The sequence below is a fragment of the Schistocerca nitens genome, chromosome 1 (genome assembly GCF_023898315.1).
Source record: "Schistocerca nitens isolate TAMUIC-IGC-003100 chromosome 1, iqSchNite1.1, whole genome shotgun sequence".
Taxonomy (NCBI): Eukaryota; Metazoa; Arthropoda; class Insecta; order Orthoptera; family Acrididae; genus Schistocerca; species Schistocerca nitens.
Genome location: NC_064614.1, coordinates 622650201 through 622669968, shown reverse-complemented (window position 1 = coordinate 622669968; position 19768 = coordinate 622650201). Strand labels below are relative to the sequence as shown.

The following is a 19768-nucleotide window of genomic DNA, read 5'->3' as shown; positions in this document are numbered from 1 at the left end:
TGACATGTCCACAGTGGCACTGAGCAGAACTGAGGTGCTAATACGACATCATTAGCTGACCTTACACCTCACATGAACTCTTTAACTTGGCCTTTTTTTCACAAGTGTTGACACCTTGCTATCTGAAGCATCACCAACCAAGTCTCAGAGCACAATGCTTTTGCACCATAATAGAGGAAGGTTGTAGGCACCTTTAAGCCAAGTTTCAAACTTCTGCATTGCTATGGGAGACAATTATAGGGTTTCAAAAAAAGAGAGCCTTTAATTGTATTGCACAGTGTAGTATGCAGGTGATGAAACAAAATAATTTTTTTTCTGTCACTCACAAAAACAGAAATTTATAGCTAAGGTGCAGTATACAGTGTGTCCCACACAAAATTGGTATGCCTCACCGTCCAGTTAATCATCCCTAGTTGAATTGCTTGTGAAGTGGCAATACCGTCTTAAAAGTTGGATACACTGCATTTTATTGTAAAGTTTAGTGCAATTGTTGAATTGTACAGAAATGGGGCAGTTTGCATTAGAACAGTGCGTAGATATTGTGGAGTGTTACATAAAGACAGGCTCTAGTCAAGGAACGTAAAGAAGTCTTTCAAGCGAAGTATGCTCGTGGTAATCTCCCCACAATCAGCACTATTCAAGATCAGTACAATAAATAGAGGGCTGTAGGATCCATTCAGAATCTGCAGAGGAATACACAACTGACAGTGAGAACCACTGAAACTCTAGACAGAATTCACATGGACATTATATGATATGTACCTGCAAGTTGGTAAAGAGGTTATCACAGCTGGTTGGCGTATCTCGTACACTGTGCCACTGTGTACTAAAAGATATAAAATTAAAAGCCTATCATGTGAGAGTGGTGCAAGAATTGAAATGTGAGGATCAAGAAACAAGAGTGCATTATTGTAACTGGTTATTAACAGCAATTGTTAATGGTTACTTGGACCCCTTCCTTTACTTCATCTCAGATGAGGTCCAGTGGTGTCATTTGTCTGGTTACATAAACTCCCAGATTTGCAAATACTGGTCGCAGGACAACCCACATATTCTGCATGAAGAACCTCTCCATTCAGAGAAGATAGATGTTTGGTGTGCATTGTCCGGCATGCACATTATTCACCCCACATTTTTCAATTACACCTTAAACAGTGCCAGATATCTAGAGATCTTTGACTCTTCTTGTGCACAATTAAGAGATGCAGGAAAGCTGCACGCAATCTTCCAACAAGGTGGAGCAATCGTTCACACATCCAAGCAAAGTATGGCCCACATTACCAATGTGTTCCCTGAAGGCAGACTTGTCAGTAGAGGCCTCTGGCTCCCGAGGTCCCCCGACTTAACATCATGTAATTTTTATTTATGGAGCACACTAAAGAGCAAAGTGTATGCTGACAATCATCACACAACAGACGATCTTAAACAGAACATTACTAGAGAAATTAAGAACATTGCGCCTGCAGAATCACAGTGTGTTGCTGGTAATATCATCACATGAAGTCAGCAATGTTTAGATGTCCATTGCTACCATTTCCAGCATCTCCTATAAATTGGCAACTACATGTTTTTAATGGTCCTATTATCTATTCTTTTTTATAAATGTGCATGTGGCGCATTTACTATCTGTTCTTTATGTTCTGCTTCTAGTTTCGCATTAATTAATTAATTAAAAATAGGTTAGGGAAACATTTGATGCACCTTTGAATGATGCTCAAAATCACATACAGAAAACTGAAAATGCTCACTCTCTTTCTGATACCTGAAGGATTCTCTATTGAAAATTTCTGAGACTGAAAAATTTTTGGAATTTTTTTACATCTTCGGCCAAATATGATAACAATATGCCACCAAGGCCACACAACATCACATTGCACAGTCTACATAACCCACCAGACAAATATTATCTACTGCTCTTTAAAATTCTAGGACTCTTAAGACAAAAATGGAACTTCTAAATTTTCAATTGACACCTCAGCTGCTGTACATGATTTTCAGCATCATTCAAAGGCATATCAAATGAACCTCTAATCTACTTCATTTCTTACTTTAAGCCAAATCTTTTACTAAACATTCACCCATTTTTCCATTGTTTTTAATTTTAAAATTTTGTTAGAAAGCAAGATTTTTTAGACACATCATTTGCTTTCCTAGTGTCTTCTGCTCTAGAATGTCCTGAATTTAGTTCTTGATTTGATGGAAGTATTTTTGACAGTTAAATATTGCACTTTTCCAAATTTTTATGTACAGAGTTGCTAGGCCTTGAAGAGAGGAATTTTTTATACTTCATTTACATAGCTAACAGCAGCTGCTTGTGAAATATGTCAATTTTCCCTCAAATCACCAATACGTTTTTCTTATTTACCCTGATTAATTTCAAGAAATTTAATATGCTTTTGCAAAACTAGGCCTCACATTGGTCAATTCAATACCCCATTTGTCAATTTTCCACTTTTTTTGGCTATGAAAATCTGAAAAAAACTCATTGTGTAATTTACAAGGACTCTGCTCAAATATTTGATAAAAAGCTCCAGTCTGTTCACTATGTAAACAATTTTGGTTAGTGAACTCTAAGCTTTTCACATCACATAGATTGCTGAACTAGCTCATGGGAATGCAGCCAAATAAAATCATCAAATACAGTTGATATTTTGACAGGCATTCATTCTAAAGACATGAAATGCATCATGACCAATAGCTAGATATGACGGTTAAAGTTTTCATACTAGTTTTCTGGTGTATCTACTGGGATAGTATTCAAAGGTAACCTATGAGTCTATGGAGATTAAATTAACACCTGAAACAAAAGAGAGTGTGAATAAGCATCACTCTTTCCTCAAAATATTAGTGTTTACTATGACTGGCATAGTAGTAGAAGCTATCCCCTTTTGGCTAATGTCCTAAGTGACTGCAATATCTTGTTGCATTCACATATGTACTATTGTACTGATTGCAGTGGTGGAATCTTGTCAACTGTGGGTTTGATTTACACAGCACAAGTCAGTCATGCTGCAGTTCTTGTCTGGAGAATGACTGGGGAGTTACTTGTCAAAATATTAGCTGTATTTTACAATATTCACCAACAGCATTGCTGTGAGATATTGCATTGATTTTTTACGTTTTTTGTAATTATGTTTCCACTCAAAGGTTGCTTAATATAGTCACTACTTTTGTTGTACTCCACTGTAAGAGATGAGAGCCCACATTCACCAGCTGGAAATATCTGATGCACTGAGGAACATAAGAGCCCAAAACACAGAGACAATGTTTTGAGAAAAAATAGATGTTTGCAGAAAACCGGTCTGTATTGTTTTATAACCAAGTCTCAACATCCTATATTTCCTATGAAAAAAATAATGTATCCACTTTATGTTTATTTAGGACCATATTCATTATTTATGTTAATTCACAAAATTTTTTATATAGGCTAATGACAATGGTGTCTTTTGACAGTTGTAAACTCTATAATTAACGCAAAACTAGAACCAGAACATAAAGAACAGATAGTAAATGCACCACATGCACATTTATGGCCTATTTCAAGGCTTCATGGTCTTCAATATCATCATTTTAGTTATGCACATTCTGTGGCTTGAGGTTCAGATAAAACTGCTGATAAACATATAAAACTGCTGATAAACATCCGATTATGAGCTATTACTACTACATACATGATGTAGACATTAAATTATGTTGTCAAGCCTTGATAACAATTGAGCAGCACAGACCACCAAAATTATGCTTTGTGCTTTGGGCCCATATGGAAATGAATATTTGAGAAATTGGTGAGACAGCTTTTCATGAATGTTCATATGTGCACTACAGGGCTGCAGATATACATCCTATAGGCACAACCTAAGTTGATACTCAGCACAGTGGTTGTGAGTGTGACTGTAAATGCATTCTCATTTATAAATGCTCCAATCAGTCACTGTGCCGAGTGTCGGCACATATTTTAAAGCTTGTTCACAGTAAGATCAACAAATGTCAGAAGCATGCATACACGCTGCAATCCCAAAATCGATGACAGTGCATTTAGAACTTTATTGTTTTCCGCACCTCATATGTTCTGGTTTCCTATTTGAATCCTTCATACAGACTGCAGAGATAATAAAATATTTCATGTTTCCTTGTTTCCTTTGAATCCTTAATATAGGTTGTACAGAGAATAAAAATTTCATTGTAACTAACCTGAGATGTAGTGAGGATGATCTTGCTTTGTTTCTTCTCACTTCCTGTGATTATCATAAGGCAATTGAGAGCTGGGCTATAACTAAGTATGCTGTCATATTCATATGTGCAGAGAGCATTGCGAGACCGGTGCTCCAAAAGATGTAACCCTACTTGATCAACAGCAAGCCATAGTACACGGGGCCAGTTAGAAGTGAAAGATTGCTGAAATACACAAAGAAAACATAAATTTGCAGTATTTATGTTTGAAAAACAAAATAAGTACGCCGTTTATTAAGTAAGGTGGTTATAAATTCTATAACATTTGGATCTCTTTTTAGTGATTTTGTTGCCAATTTTTTTTTTTTTTTTTCATCTGGATAGCAGTTCACTACCCATGTACATAAATCTTAGGCCTTCCTGGTTCTTTGGTTGGTGATTAGTTCTGCAGGCGTGACATTCTTGGCCACTATATTTACTTTGATTATGTGAAAAGAACATTTTATTAAAATTAAATACAGATTATTCAGATTCTATAAATATTTCACATCTTTGTGCACACTAGGATCAGTTAGGATGAGCATAATACAAGATCACATTTCAACTGTTAAAGAATGAAAAGCAGTAACTCTGAATATTCCCTGGACTAAAAAAATTTTAAAAATGAAAACCTTCCGCATGGAGGAAAACATTACATTAAGAATTTAGCAAGTGGGATGAGGCAGTTGAAAATAAGTTCAGAAAGTCAATAGAATAATGGCTGAAAGAAAGAGCTTTCTACACAGTTGATGGGATCTATTAACTGGAAAAAGTAAAAATAAAAAATAAATAAATAAAAAATAAAAATAAACCACCACCACAGCCAGCTTCTGCACTTATTATGTTGGACAGTATGTGCATAGCAATTATTAAGAGTATAAAAAACATTTGTACCAGTTGTTTAAATATTTTTCTTTCCTAATGACTGAATATGCACTAATCTGTTCAAGGTTAGATTCCAGAGCAATTTACATAGGATTGCAAATCTGTAGCAATCATAAATGAAGAAACAATGCAATATGATTTAAATTCATCATGGTAGATGGAAGGCAGCCTTCAAAGGCTGAAGGAAGGGAGAAAAAATGAAAATACAACTGGATTAACACAAAAAAAGATGGAAATGAAAGACAATGCATTTACATTGAATCAGCCATGTGAATGCAATGTAAGAGAAAGCCAAGTTTTGAGAGAAATGAAGAAGCTTGAGCAGCAAATGCTTATTGGTTTTTCCAACTATCAAGTGATTTGAAAAATTTAAAAGCACATTTTTATGACATTATAATTATAATTCAATATTTAGAAAGGTATAGAAACCAAAAGAAATGAGAACAAAAGTGCTTTTGAAACACTGTAATTGCAGAGAACCACAGCTCCTAGGGGCTAAGCATATATGCTAGAGTTTAACTCTCAGTGTTAAGGCCACTAGAGATAGAATGCCATCTCAGTGTGATGGGGATGATGAAGGAAATCTGCATGGCCTTTAGAAGAAATCATACAGGTAAACCACTGACAATCTATATTGAAATGGCTACGGGAATTTCAGTACTGTGCTCCATGACACAAGTCCAGTGTCTTAGTCATTATATCCTATCTTGCTTGGCAGGAAGGAGCCAAAAGGAAAATGTGATATAAATGGAAGGTCTTCCTGGAAGCAACTAGCATGATTGTGCCAGCTCATATTACCATTACGTCAACAAACATTTGAAGAATCAGAAATGAACATAGCATTGACCTCGGTATTTAACCTTTTGGCTGCTGCAGCTACATGCCGAGTGCACTCTTGAGGTTACCTAAGCCATTTACCTGCACTAATGGCCATCTCTGTGGACTACTGTCTTTGCCTGAGCTCTCTGCTCGGCCAACCTCGCCCTGTGCTGAGTATTTTCAGAGCCAGGACGGTCGCGAATGCCTGGCAGTCTGAGTGTGATTACTGGCGTTACAAATATACACAGCGTACCTGGATACTTATTCAATAACTTTGAATCTGGAGATGAATTGCTCGATAGGCATAATGTACACTGAAACTGCTTTGCTGCTAACATGTAACTCCCCATCAAGGGCTTTCTTTCATTTGCAATTAGTTCTTGCGAATCATCATAAGATCTCTGTTCACATCTGAGTTTTATTTGACATATTGATACTTAATCATCAGGTTTTAGTATGTAACTTATGATGTAATCTTTGGAGAATCCGTAACAACCATGGCTGATGTTTGTCTGCACTAGCGTAATAATTTCTCTGCAAACAACTTTCAAGGCAAGCGTCTGGATGCAGAGACACACTTTCAAAGCTCATCACTATATTTTGAGCTCATTAACCCAATAAATTATCCTCAAAGACACTTAAAAACCAAAAAGCCAATGATTCTGAATTCTTTTTAAATGGGACACAATTGTTATTATACAGTAGAAATAAATGATGATTTTGTTTAAGAATTTGATAAGGGATAAGGAAATACTAAAGATTCTATATTGTCTAATTAAATGTCACCTTTCATTCTCCTAATGACCTTTTGTGCTTCAGAAATGGTCGAGTTTCAGTGTGTGCAACTGACCATTGTCCAATGAAGTTAACCTTCATTTTTATATATATATGTCTCACTAAAATCAAAAATGGCTTTACCAATTCAAATGATTTATTTCTTTTGTTCATAATTGTTAAGGCAAGGTTTGTATGGAAGAAAAGTTTTGAAAAGTTGCCTAGACAATAAAAAAATTTTGGACATACTGAAAGAGTTTTTTTACATGATTTTCATTATTCACAATTGAAACAATTGATATGAGTATTTTTTTCCCCCCCCATTAGGGTCTTGGACTTCAAGCATCTAGTCTGTGTTTGTCAGCACAGAGTGGATGTTTCACATGTTTGACAAAAGGTGTTTGTCAGCAGAGTAATTCATCTGGAGAGGCTTTTCAAGCTCAGATAATTCTCTTTTTTTTATTTATTTACTTTTATTTTTATTTCTTTCCTCTCTTTTTTTCCCCACTGTTATATCACCCATCCATATTTCTCATCCGGGCTTTGGACTGGTATTTTTTTTTTTTTAATTTTTGTACTTATTTTTAATTTTTAAATAATTTTTTCAGAAGTAAGGGCTTAATATCATCTTCCAGATGTAGCAACTTTGCTAAATGTCTTCTTTGTGTGCATGTTTCAAAACACAGTACAATACACAAGGGTACATTGCATGTTTTGCATTCACATTTCATTTCTCGGCACACTTTCTGTATCGAGCAGGCTGCACATCTACGTCATATCTGCGTTTCTTGGACTGGTCATTTGGAATGATGTTTGGAACATGCCGTCCAGTAAAGTGCAGAGGATTCTCATCATCAGAGTGTCTTCCTTTCCTATCTCTTCTCCGTTTTGGCAGCAAATTTTTCCACAAGTTCTTGTACCAGACATAAATGAAAATCTGCTAATTGTATTTTTCGCCCTGTCCCCGATCTGTGAAGAGTGTGAGGATTCAAAACACAAAGGTCCACAACATGAAAAAAAAAAAAAAAAAAAAAAAAAAAAAAAAAAAAAAAACTTTTTGTACCATTTAACAGATTTATGCACAAGTCCAACTGAGATTAATAGCATGTCAGAGCGGTCTACTACACCCATACTTGCATTGTAGTTGACAACGCATTGCGGCTTCATTACTTTCTCGCCAGTCTTCCTGTTTGTCTTTCTCATGTCACGCATTTTTATGGTGTTACAGGTAGTCAACATCAACACTTCTCTCTTGTCACGTCATTTGATGGCAAGTACTAGATCAGTTGACATGAAGTCACCTTTCCTTGTTTCACTTTCTTTTGTAGCTTCTATGGTTGTCATGCCAGAAGAACAAGACTGGACTTGTATATCAATTGTCAACATACAGGGTATGTCCACATTCACAGTATGGTTTGATTAGTGTTGCCACTATATCGTCAGATTTCGCCAAATTATGGACTTCAATTTCTGTTGTTTGCCTGTGTATACAATGAAATCCAAGATGTATCCAGTTTTACAGTAGTACAACACAAATGTTTTGATTCCAAATATACTTCGTTTTGAAGGAATGAATTGTTTAAAAGATAAGCGGCCTTAGAGCAATAATAGGTGTTTATCAATACAGAACTTTTTGTATGGATTAAACAGACTTTTGAATGCCATATGAACTGTATCAATTATTTTCCTAATTTTAAGCAAACTGTCATCTCCACGATTAGCAGAGTTGTCACTAAAATGTAACATTCTCAAAAGTAACATAAAATGATCACAGGACATAACTTTGCCAAAAATTGGAGTGCTCAGAAGTACATCTCTGAACCAATATTCCCTTATTCTCAACTTTTTAACAGGGGCCACGAGAAGCCAAATACCAGTGAAGTAAAACAGTTATTCAAGATCAGTATCTTTCCAGGTGGACAGTAGAGAATGAACTGATTCCAATGTACCTGCCATGATGAAAGTGTAAAATTGGTTTGTTTCAAGCACTATAAATTTCATTAGGTTTTTTGATTGAAACAGCATGAAAAAGGATAGAATACTTGAATCAGGTGCTATTTGGCAACTATGTCCTGAAGGTGAGCCATCAAATGCTTGCAGTGCTGGACTGAAATCACACTTTTGTCAATCATATTTGTCACTAAGGCGTGGCCTTTTACGGATTGATTCATCTTCACTTTCAGACACAGAAGAAGAGCTAGCGTTGTGAGCTCTACTGGTAAAGTACATGGATGCGTATTACTACAAGACTCTTCTGAAGAATAGTCATCATCACTACAGTCACTGAAGAGGCCACACTCACTGTCACTCATGGTGAGTATCTCCAGTATCTCTTCATCAGTGCAACCACACTGACGTGCTATTGACGTGAAACTCAAAAGTGATAGCACTCTAAAAACTCTGATGAATAGGCAGAAAGCTAAACGACACCAGAGAAGCAGAATGCAGATCATCACATGAACCACCTAGTATCAATTTTGAACACCAGCTGAGTGGCTATAGACGTCTGCAAGACCACAGGTAGTGGAACCGGCTGATGGTAAAAGCCATCATTAGGACTCAGGTACTGGCGAGGCTGCGAGGGTAAAAGCTGTCCACAGCACCCACAGGAAATACCACTGCAGCGGTTAACGACATCCGCAGCCCACATGGAAAAGTGAAGTGCAGCAGGATTTCACGACTGCAGTGCTCAAAGAGTTAAATGTCCGGTATAGATAGCCCAATTGTATTAACCTGGGCAGAAGAATGTTGGTATCTGTTTGCTATGTGCTGTACTCAGGTATCTGTGCAATATGTCAAGGCACATCATATAGTAATATTGACACATGACACTGTCTCTTAACTTTAAGCATGGATTAATTAATATAAAGATGCAAATATTTTCTTCACATGCCTAGACCATATCTGACCACATTCAGTACAGGATATGTGGATAGGTCATATTTATTTATATATATTTTTTTGTCTGCTGTTGAGATATCCTTTATGTTGTACTGCATCTTCGCAGACTTGCACTTACACTATGTGATCAAAAGTATCCGGACACCCCCAAAAACAGACATTTTTCATATTAGGTGCATTGTGCTGCCACCTACTGCCAGGTACTGCATATCAGTGACCTCAATAGTCATTAGACATCATGAGAGAGGAGAATGGGGTGCTCCATGGAACTCACAGACTTTGAACGTGATAAGGTGATTGGGTGTCACTTGTGTCATATGTCTGTATCCAAGATTACCAAACTCGCAAACATCCCTAGGTCCACTGTTTCCGATGTTATAGTGAAGTGGAAACGTGAAGGGACACGTACAGCACAAAAACGTACAGGCCGACCTTGTCTGTTGACTGACAGAGACAGCTGACAGTTGAAGAGGCTCATAATGTGCAATAGGCAGACATCTGTCCAGACCATCACATAGGAATTCGAAACTGCATCAGGATCCACTGCAAGTACTATGACAGTTAGGCAGGAGGTGAGAAATCTTGGATTTCATGGTCGAGTGACTGCTCATAAGCCACACATCATGCCAGTTAATGCCAAACGATGCATTGCTGGTGTGAGAGGTGTAAACATTGGACGATTGAACAGTGGAAAAACATTGTGTGGAGTGACAAATCACGGTACACAATGTGGCGATCTGATACCAAGGTGTGGGTATGGCGAATGCCTGGTGAACGTCATCTGCCAGCATGTGTAGTGCCAACAGTTAAATTTGGAGGTGGTGATGTTACAGTGTGCTCGCTTTTCTCATGGAGGGGGCTTGCACCCCTTATTGTTTTGTGTGGCACTATCACAGTACAAGCCTACATTGTTGTTTTAAGCAACTTCTTGCTTCCCACTGTTGAAGAGAAATTCGGGGATGGCGATTGCATCTTTCAACGTGATCGAGCACCTGTTCATAATGCACAGCCTGTGGCGGAGTGGTTATACGACAATAACATCCCTGTAATGAACTGGCCTGCACAGCGTCCTGACCTGAATCCTATAGAACACCTTTGGGATGTTTTGGAATGGCAACTTCATGCCAGGCCTCACCGACTAACATCAATACCTCTCCCCAGTGCAGCACTCCGTAAAGAATGGGTTGCCATTCCCCAAGAAACCTTCCAGCACCTGACTGAATGTATGCCTGCGAGAGTGGCAGCCGTCATGAAGGCTAAGGATGGGCCAACACCATATTGAATTCGAGCATTACCAATGGAGGGCACCACGAACTTGTAAGTCATTTTCAGCCATGTGTCCTGATACTTTTGATCACATAGTGTTTCTTTTTGGTGTGGTATGACATATTATATGATCTGGGTGTGTCTTTTAAAGGGGAAGTTCAGTACAGGATAGCGACCCTAACATTTGTTTCTCTGTCCCCTAGTTAACTTTGCAACCTTAATGTCTGTGTCATTTGCTGACATTAAATTATATTACTGGCTGGTTTTTTAACTGGCTTCACAAAGTGCACAGAGGTTGGTGCATGTTCTTGTCTTATACTGTTACACCCTTTTGTGGCATTACACAGTATTTCATGTTAGTTCCATACAGATATTCCATGTTTTGCTGCACGACATACACTGAGGTGACAAAAGTCATGGAACGGCAATACACACATTTACACATAGTGGAAGTATCGTGTACACAAGACATAAAAAGGTAGCACATTGGCAGAACTGTCATTTGTACTCAGGTGATTCATGTGAAATGATTTCTGACATGATTATGGCTGCAACATGGGAATTAACGGACTTTGAACATGGAATAGTAGTTGGAGCTAGACGTATGGGACATTCCATTTAATAAACTGTTAGGAAATTCAACATTCCAAGATTCATGGTGTCAAGGGTGAGCCAAGAATAACAAATTTCATGCATTACCTCACACCACTGACAAAGCAGTGGCCCAAGGCCTTCACTTAACAACTGAGAGCTGCAGCATTTGCATAGAGTTGACAGTGCTGACAGACAACCAATACTACATGAAATAACTGCAAAAATCAATGTGGGGCGTGTGACAAATGCATCCATTAGGACAGTGAGGCAAAATTTGATATTAATGGGCTAAGGCAGCAGAAGACTGACACATGTGCCTTAGCTAACAGTATGACATCGTCTGCAATGCCTCTCCTAGGCTAGTGACCATAACAGGTGAAACCTATAGGACTGGAAAAATTGGGCTTGATCAGATGAGTCCCAATTTCAGTTAACAGGAGCTGTTGGTAGGTTCCGGTGTGGCGCAGACCCCATGACACCATGGACCTAGGTTGTCAACAAGGCACTGTGCAAGCTGATGGTGTCTCCATAATGGTGTGGGCTGTGTTTACGTGCAATGGACTGGGTCCACTGCTTATGTCTGGTTACCTGGAGACCATTTGCAGCCATTCATGGACTTCATGTTCGCAAACAATGATGGCATTTTTATCAATGACAGTACACCATATCACCCGGCCACAACTGTTCGCGACTGGTTTGAAGAATGTTCTGGACAATTCAAGCAAATGATTTGGCCTGGCAGATCACCCGACGTGAATCCCACGAGCATTTATGGAACATAACTGGGAGGTCAGTTTGTGCAAAAAATCTTGCTCCAGCAACACTTTCGCAGTTATGGACAGCTATAGAGGCAGAGTGGGTCAATATTTCTGCAGGGGATTTCCAACAACTTGTTGAGTTCATGCCACATTGACTAGCTGCACTACACAAGCAAAAGGAGGTCAGACATGATATTAGGAGGTCTCCTATGAACTTTGTCAGTTCAGTGTAAGTATTATCTTCACAAGTCCAGGCCATAATTGACTCTATTCAATACAGGATATATGGATAGGTATGATATATTTTTGTGCTGTTTTGTGGTTGTTGTGTTTTGCAGTTGTTGACTGCTTTGTCTGGATAGAATTAGGGGATTAAATACACATTATTAGATATAATATGATTTGCAACGGTATCTAATTCCTTGGTACAATGTTGGATAGAGATGAAGTTTTTTCACCTTTGCTATTACCGATAGCTTATCTTATGATCTATGGATAATACATGTTATGTGGATATATAGTATTAGTTCCTGACATTTATGCGAGTTAGACAGTAGTGCTTGTTTGATATCTGTTTTAGGGCAGTAAATGGTATGTCGATGCATTCATTACATGAATGTTGTTCACCCAAATAGTATCTTGTGTGGGTTTTTCATATATTCTGTGTATGTTATGACATAGGTGGTTTCCTACATTCGGTCTTTTGATACATTTTGAACACTCCCTTTATGAATATGATGTAAGTATAACCCTCTTTGGTTTGCACCTCAGCATTTTATAACTTTGACATGAGATATAGGTATACTTATACTGTCATTTTGACATGCTCAGATAGTGTTGATGCTGTTCTTTTGCATGGACTGCTTGCACATAGATGCATATTTCTTTAGTTTACTTAGTGGTTTACTATTGTCATTTCTTTTGTACATCTATCATTTTCTATAAATTTTTGTAAATTGGTGAGTTACGTCAGGATTTTGCAGGTCACAGTATCATCTAACTGACCAGTTTTTAATCATGAAATGGTTCAAATGGATCTGAGCATTATGCGACTTAACTTCTGAGGTCATCAGTCGCCTAGAACTTCGAACTAATTAAACCTAACTAACCTAAGGACATCACACACATCCATGCCCGAGGCAGGATTCGAACCTGCAACCGTAGCGGTCGCTTGGTTCCAGACTGTAGCGCCTAGAACCGCACGGCCACTCCAGCCGGCAATCATGGAATATTTAATTTATTTATTAGGTACATTTGAGCAACATATAGAGTGGAAATTCGTTATGGTATACTATACATAATTTTATTTCAGGTATCATCAAACAATGGAAATTCCAGGATGGAATGTAACAATAATATGAAAGGGGTAGTTGCTACTCACCGTAAAGCAGAGATGCTGCGTTGCAGATAGGCACAACAGAAAGACTGTTACAAAATAAGCTTTCAGCCAACAAGGTCTTTGTCAAAAATAGACACACACACACACACACACACACACACACACACACATATATATATGACCACTGGGTGGGAGTAAGGAGGAGACTGGGTTGGGGAAGAGGAGGGATAGCAGAGTAGGAATGGGGAACAGTGAACAGCTGCTGGAGAATGCAGAGATGAGATGGAGAGAGGGCAGGGCAGCTAAGTGCACTCAGGAGGTTAGAAGGAAGGTTGTGTGTGTGTGGGGGGGAACAGAACAGGGAAGGGGCTGATGGGTGAGGACAATCACTAACGAAGATTGAGGCCAAGAGGGTAATGGGAATGTGGGATATATCGCAGGGAGAGTTTCCACTTGCACAATTCAGAAGAGCTTGTATTGGTGGGAAGGCTCCATATGGCACAGGCAGTGAAGCAGTCAATGAAATGAAGAATGCCGTGTTGGGCCACATGCTCAGCAACAGGGTAGTCCAGTTGTTTCTTGGCCACAGTTTGTCAGTGGCCACTCATGTGGACACAAAAGCATGTTGGTTGTCATGCCCACAAAGAATGCAGCACAATGGTTGCAGCTTAGCTTGTAGATCATGTGACTGATTTCACAGGTTGCTCTGCCTTTGATGAGATAGGTAATTTTTGTGACCGGATTGGAGTAAGTGGTAGGAGGATGTATGGAACAGTTCTTACAATTAGGTCTATTACAGGGATATGGACCATGAGGTAAGAGGTTGGGAGCAGGGGTTGTGTAGGGATGGAAGAGTATATTGTTTATGTTGGGTGGACAGCAGAATACCACTGTGGGTGGGATGGGAAGGATAGTGGGCACGACATTTTCCATTTCAGGGCATGACAAGAGGTAGTCAGGACCCTGGTGGAGAATGTAATTCATTTGCTCAGACCTGTGTGGTACTGAGTTAGGAGGGGACTGCTCCTCTGTCATCAGAAGGTGACTCTTTGGGAGGTGGTGGGTGACTGGAAAGATAAGGCCCAAGAGATTTGTTTTTGAACAAGGCTGGGAGGGTAATTACGGTCTGTAAAGAGCTCAGAGAGACCCTCAGTATATTTTGAGATTATAACCGCTCATCACTGCAGATGCGATGGCCTAGGCTGCATGGAAGCAACTTCTTGGTATGGAACGGGTGGCAGCTGTCAAAGTGGAGGTATTGCTGGTCATTAGTGGGTTTGATATGGATGCAACCATCTTTGGGGTGGTCAACATTTGGGAAGGTGGCCTGTTGGGTTGAGTAGGACCAGGTGAAGTGAATGGGGGAGATTTTGCTGAGGTTCTGGAGGAATGTCACCTGCAAGTAAGTGATTTCCCATTCTCTGCAAGCCACTAATTGTGTGTGGTGGAGGATGCTTCTGGTACCATTAATTGATCCCCACTTCCCAGAGAGTAATACACTTCTAACCATGAACATATCTTCTTAAATCAGTGGATAATCTGGCACATAAAGTAATCAATTTTTTAACTTAATATGTTAATTTTTAAGCAGATTTGATAGATTAGACCCATTTGTTGTGCGAAATGTAGATAAAAATCAAACAAAAGTTTCTACCAGTTATTAAACTACTGAGTTGTTAAAAGGGTATGAGCAACTTTGCTGAGCTGATAATGCCATAACACAGCCAAAATGTGAAAAGAACATACCATAACATTAAAAATAGTAGCTCTGTGCAATGGCCAACTTTGTATAAGGTTCAGGAAAGCCTTCTTGGCTTCTGCTGGTCCCATTCCATGTAAGCTCTGGTGATGCTGTGCCACTGCCTCGCATGGTATGTTAGGCACAAAGCGTGGTGGCAAACAGTGGGATGCCGTGTGTCTATAGTCCATCACCGTATCTCCACAATCCCCCATCTCCAGTTGTGCTTGGAGTGCTGTCAGCATAACCTACAACATACATATTTCAGACAGAAGATGTCTATTAAAGATTAGCCATCAAAATATATACAGCGATATCAAAACAGACAACAGAACTAGATTTTGTAAGCTGTGTTAGTCTGTCATGCTTTTTCCATATAAAACTAATTCTGCAGACTTTAAAAGATCTGGGAAAAGTGTGTGTGAAGTATGGTAATAACAAAATTTCATTTCAACTTGTGCATTATATTGCTGTATTGGTAAAACTCAGCCCACAAAAGGTAAGGTCCCATTCCAGTATATGATTTTGCCATCTACATCTACATCTACATCTATACTCCGCGAGCCACCTTACGGTGTGTGGCGGAGGGTACTTATTGTACCACTATCTGATCCCCCCTTCCCTGTTCCATTCACGAATTGTGCGTGGGAAGAACGACTGCTTGTAAGTCTCCGTATTTGCTCTAATTTCTCGGATCTTTTCGTTGTGATCATTACGCGAGATATATGTGGGCGGTAGTAATATGTTGCCCATCTCTTCCCGGAATGTGCTCTCTCGTAATTTCGATAATAAACCTCTCCGTATTGCGTAACGCCTTTCTTGAAGTGTCCGCCACTGGAGCTTGTTCAGCATCTCCGTAACGCTCTCGCGCTGACTAAATGTCCCCATGACGAATCGCGCTGCTTTTCGCTGGATCATGTCTATCTCTTCTATTAATCCAACCTGGTAAGGGTCCCATACTGATGAGCAATACTCAAGAATCGGACGAACAAGCGTTTTGTAAGCTACTTCTTTCGTCGATGAGTCACATTTTCTTAGAATTCTTCCTATGAATCTCAACCTGGCGCCTGCTTTTCCCACTATTTGTTTTATGTGATCATTCCACTTCAGATCGCTCCGGATAGTAACTCCTAAGTATTTTACGGTCGTTACCGCTTCCAATGATTTACCACCTATGGCATAATCGTACTGGAATGGATTTCTGCCCCTATGTATGCGCATTATATTACATTTATCTACGTTTAGGGAAAGCTGCCAGCTGTCGCACCATTCATTAATCCTCTGCAGGTCTTCCTGGAGTACGTACGAGTCTTCTGATGTTGCTACTTTCTTGTAGACAACCGTGTCATCTGCAAATAGCCTCACGGAGCTACCGATGTTGTCAACTAAGTCATTTATGTATATTGTAAACAATAAAGGTCCTATCACGCTTCCTTGCGGTACTCCCGAAATTACCTCTACATCTGCAGATTTTGAACCGTTAAGAATGACATGTTGTGTTCTTTCTTCTAGGAAATCCTGAATCCAATCACAAACCTGGTCCGATATTCCGTAAGCTCGTATTTTTTTCACTAAACGTAAGTGCGGAACTGTATCAAATGCCTTCCTGAAGTCCAGGAATACGGCATCAATCTGCTCGCCAGTGTCTACGGCACTGTGAATTTCTTGGACAAATAGGGCGAGCTGGGTTTCACATGATCTCTGTTTGCGGAATCCATGTTGGTTATGATGAAGGAGATTTGTATTATCTAAGAACGTCATAATACGAGAACACAAAACATGTTCCATTATTCTACAACAGATTGACGTAAGTGAAATAGGCCTATAATTATTCGCATCTGATTTATGACCCTTCTTGAAAATGGGAACGACCTGTGCTCTCTTCCAGTCGCTAGGTACTTTACGTTCTTCCAGAGATCCACGATAAATTGCTGATAGAAAGGGGGCAAGTTCTTTAGCATAATCACTGTAGAATCTTAAGGGTATCTCGTCTGGTCCAGATGCTTTTCCGCTACTAAGTGATAGCAGTTGTTTTTCAATTCCGATATCGTTTATTTCAATATTTTCCATTTTGGCGTCCGTGCGACGGCTGAAGTCAGGGACCGTGTTACGATTTTCCGCAGTGAAACAGTTTCGGAACACTGAATTCAGTATTTCTGCCTTTCTTCGGTCGTCCTCTGTTTCGGTGCCATCGTGGTCAACGAGTGACTGAATAGGGGATTTAGATCCGCTTACCGATTTTACATATGACCAAAACTTTTTAGGGTTCTTGTTTAGATTGTTTGCCAATGTTTTATGTTCGAATTCGTTGAATGCTTCTCTCATTGCTCTCTTTACGCTCTTTTTCGCTTCGTTCAGCTTTTCCTTATCAGCTATGATTCGACTACTCTTAAACCTATGGTGAAGCTTTCTTTGTTTCCGTAGTACCTTTCGTACATGATTGTTATACCACGGTGGATCTTTCCCCTCGCTTTGGACCTTAGTCGGTACGAACTTATCTAAGGCGTACTGGACGATGTTTCTGAATTTTTTCCATTTTTGTTCCACATCCTCTTCCTCAGAAATGGACGTTTGATGGTGGTCACTCAGATATTCTGCGATTTGTGCCCTATCACTCTTGTTAAGCAAATAGATTTTCCTTCCTTTCTTGGCATTTCTTATTACACTTGTAGTCATTGATGCAACCACTGACTTATGATCACTGATACCCTCTTCTACATTCACGGAGTCGAAAAGTTCCGGTCTATTTGTTGCTATGAGGTCTAAAACGTTAGCTTCACGAGTTGGTTCTCTAACTATCAAGCATACAAGCTTATACTTGTCAGGAAGATTAATACATGTTACTCTCTCCTCATCCTCACAACGGGTATCTCTCATCTGAGTAAGCTGCTCTTCCTATTTAACATTCCTGACCCTATCTCTCTGAAACATAGGACAGTATACATACTTTTATATGTGTGTATTGACAGTGCTGGTCTCTTGCCTTTTGAAAGTAAGTACTGGTCAACAACTCTATTTCATAATTTTAAAGATTAATTCCTTTCCCATGTAAAGGCAGATGTTTGTACATCAAAATGAACAAGGAGTTATCATTATCAGGTAGCTGTTCTAATAAGTAGAACAGTCATCAACCTTTGGGATAATTTGATCACACGTCTTTACTAAACACTGTCCTGTTGAATACAGTTTACCCATGGCTCACCTGACAATAGAAGCATCTCATCAAAGCAGTTACAGATAATTCAGGAATGGAACCCAAATCATAGCACTATTAATTTTATTTTTAAAACACATTTAAGCAACAATGTAAGGTCTAATGTAACCACAGTAAAAGTGAAAATCAACCAAAAAATGTATTCCGGACTCATGTATCCCACTTCTAAACTGTAATTGGAACTATCATGTTACAGCGACTGTAGCAATATGTGTTTACAACAAGGAATATGCAGGAGCTAATAGGCTTAACAATCTGCTTTTATAAATTTGTAATTTTATTAATTAATATTTCATGAAACTACTTGAATGTAGTAAATAATGGAAAAGTGAGTTAACACAGCAGCTACTGAATGTATAAATAACATCTATTAACGCCATCACCTTCTTGAATGGCAAAGCTCAACATATAGGTGATGGGACTTGCGTGTTCATGGCTTGAAAAATATAATTTCATGATTAACAGGCTGCAGTGGAGGAGGGGTGGGGTAAGGGGGGGGGGGGGGCAATTTGACAGGTCTACATGTACCTTCAAAATAGACAACAAAGTGAGCTCTGGCACTCGAGGAAGAATTACAACTGACCAGCAATCGGCGTCTACGATGCAACTCACTGAAACATCAAGCAAAAAGTTAATTTAATCTGAGCAGAGAATAATTTGTTGTTCTCTCTCCAGATCTGACATAGAATTAATGTATTTATTTCACTACATGGGGCTACAGTAGCAGCTGGTTAGATAACCAAGTCCTGCTGTATTGTCAAGTGAATGTTTAGTGTTCCTGGCACCTCCTTTGTGATGAAGAATATAAATGTGGATTGGATTATGCTGGAGTGCCAAAGAAACTGATATTGGCATGTGTATTCAAATAAAGAGATATATAAACAGGAAGAATATGACAGTGTGTTCGGCAATGCCTATGTAAGACAACTAGGGTCTGTCACAGTTGCTAGATTGGTTACTGGTGCTACAATGGCAGGTTATCAAGATTTAAGTGAGTTTGAACGTGGTGTTATAGTCGATGCACAACCGATGGGACACAGCATCTCCAAGGTAGTAATGAAGTGAGGATATTCCTGCAGTACACTACTGGCCACTAAAATTGCTACACCAAGCAGAAATGCAGATGATAAACGGGTACTCATTGGACAAATATATTATACTAGAACCGACATGTGATTACATTTTCACGCAATTTGGGTGCCTAGATCCTGAGAAATCAGTACCCAGGCCGTAATAATGGCCTTGATATGCCTGGGCATTGAGTCAAACAG

General features: G+C 39.1%; 1 protein-coding gene across 1 annotated transcript in view; it reads right to left on the bottom strand.

The window, feature by feature from the left end:
- The window catches only part of LOC126257510 (myosin-I heavy chain), an 829484-nt gene that overhangs the window by 6787 nt on the left and 802929 nt on the right, over window positions 1–19768 (bottom strand). The window contains exons 33-34 of the mRNA XM_049955569.1: window positions 15292–15531; window positions 4192–4395 (exon numbers count right to left, since the gene is read on the bottom strand). Coding sequence (XP_049811526.1) covers window positions 4192–4395; window positions 15292–15531 — 444 coding nt within the window. The remainder of the gene's footprint in view (window positions 1–4191; window positions 4396–15291; window positions 15532–19768) is intronic.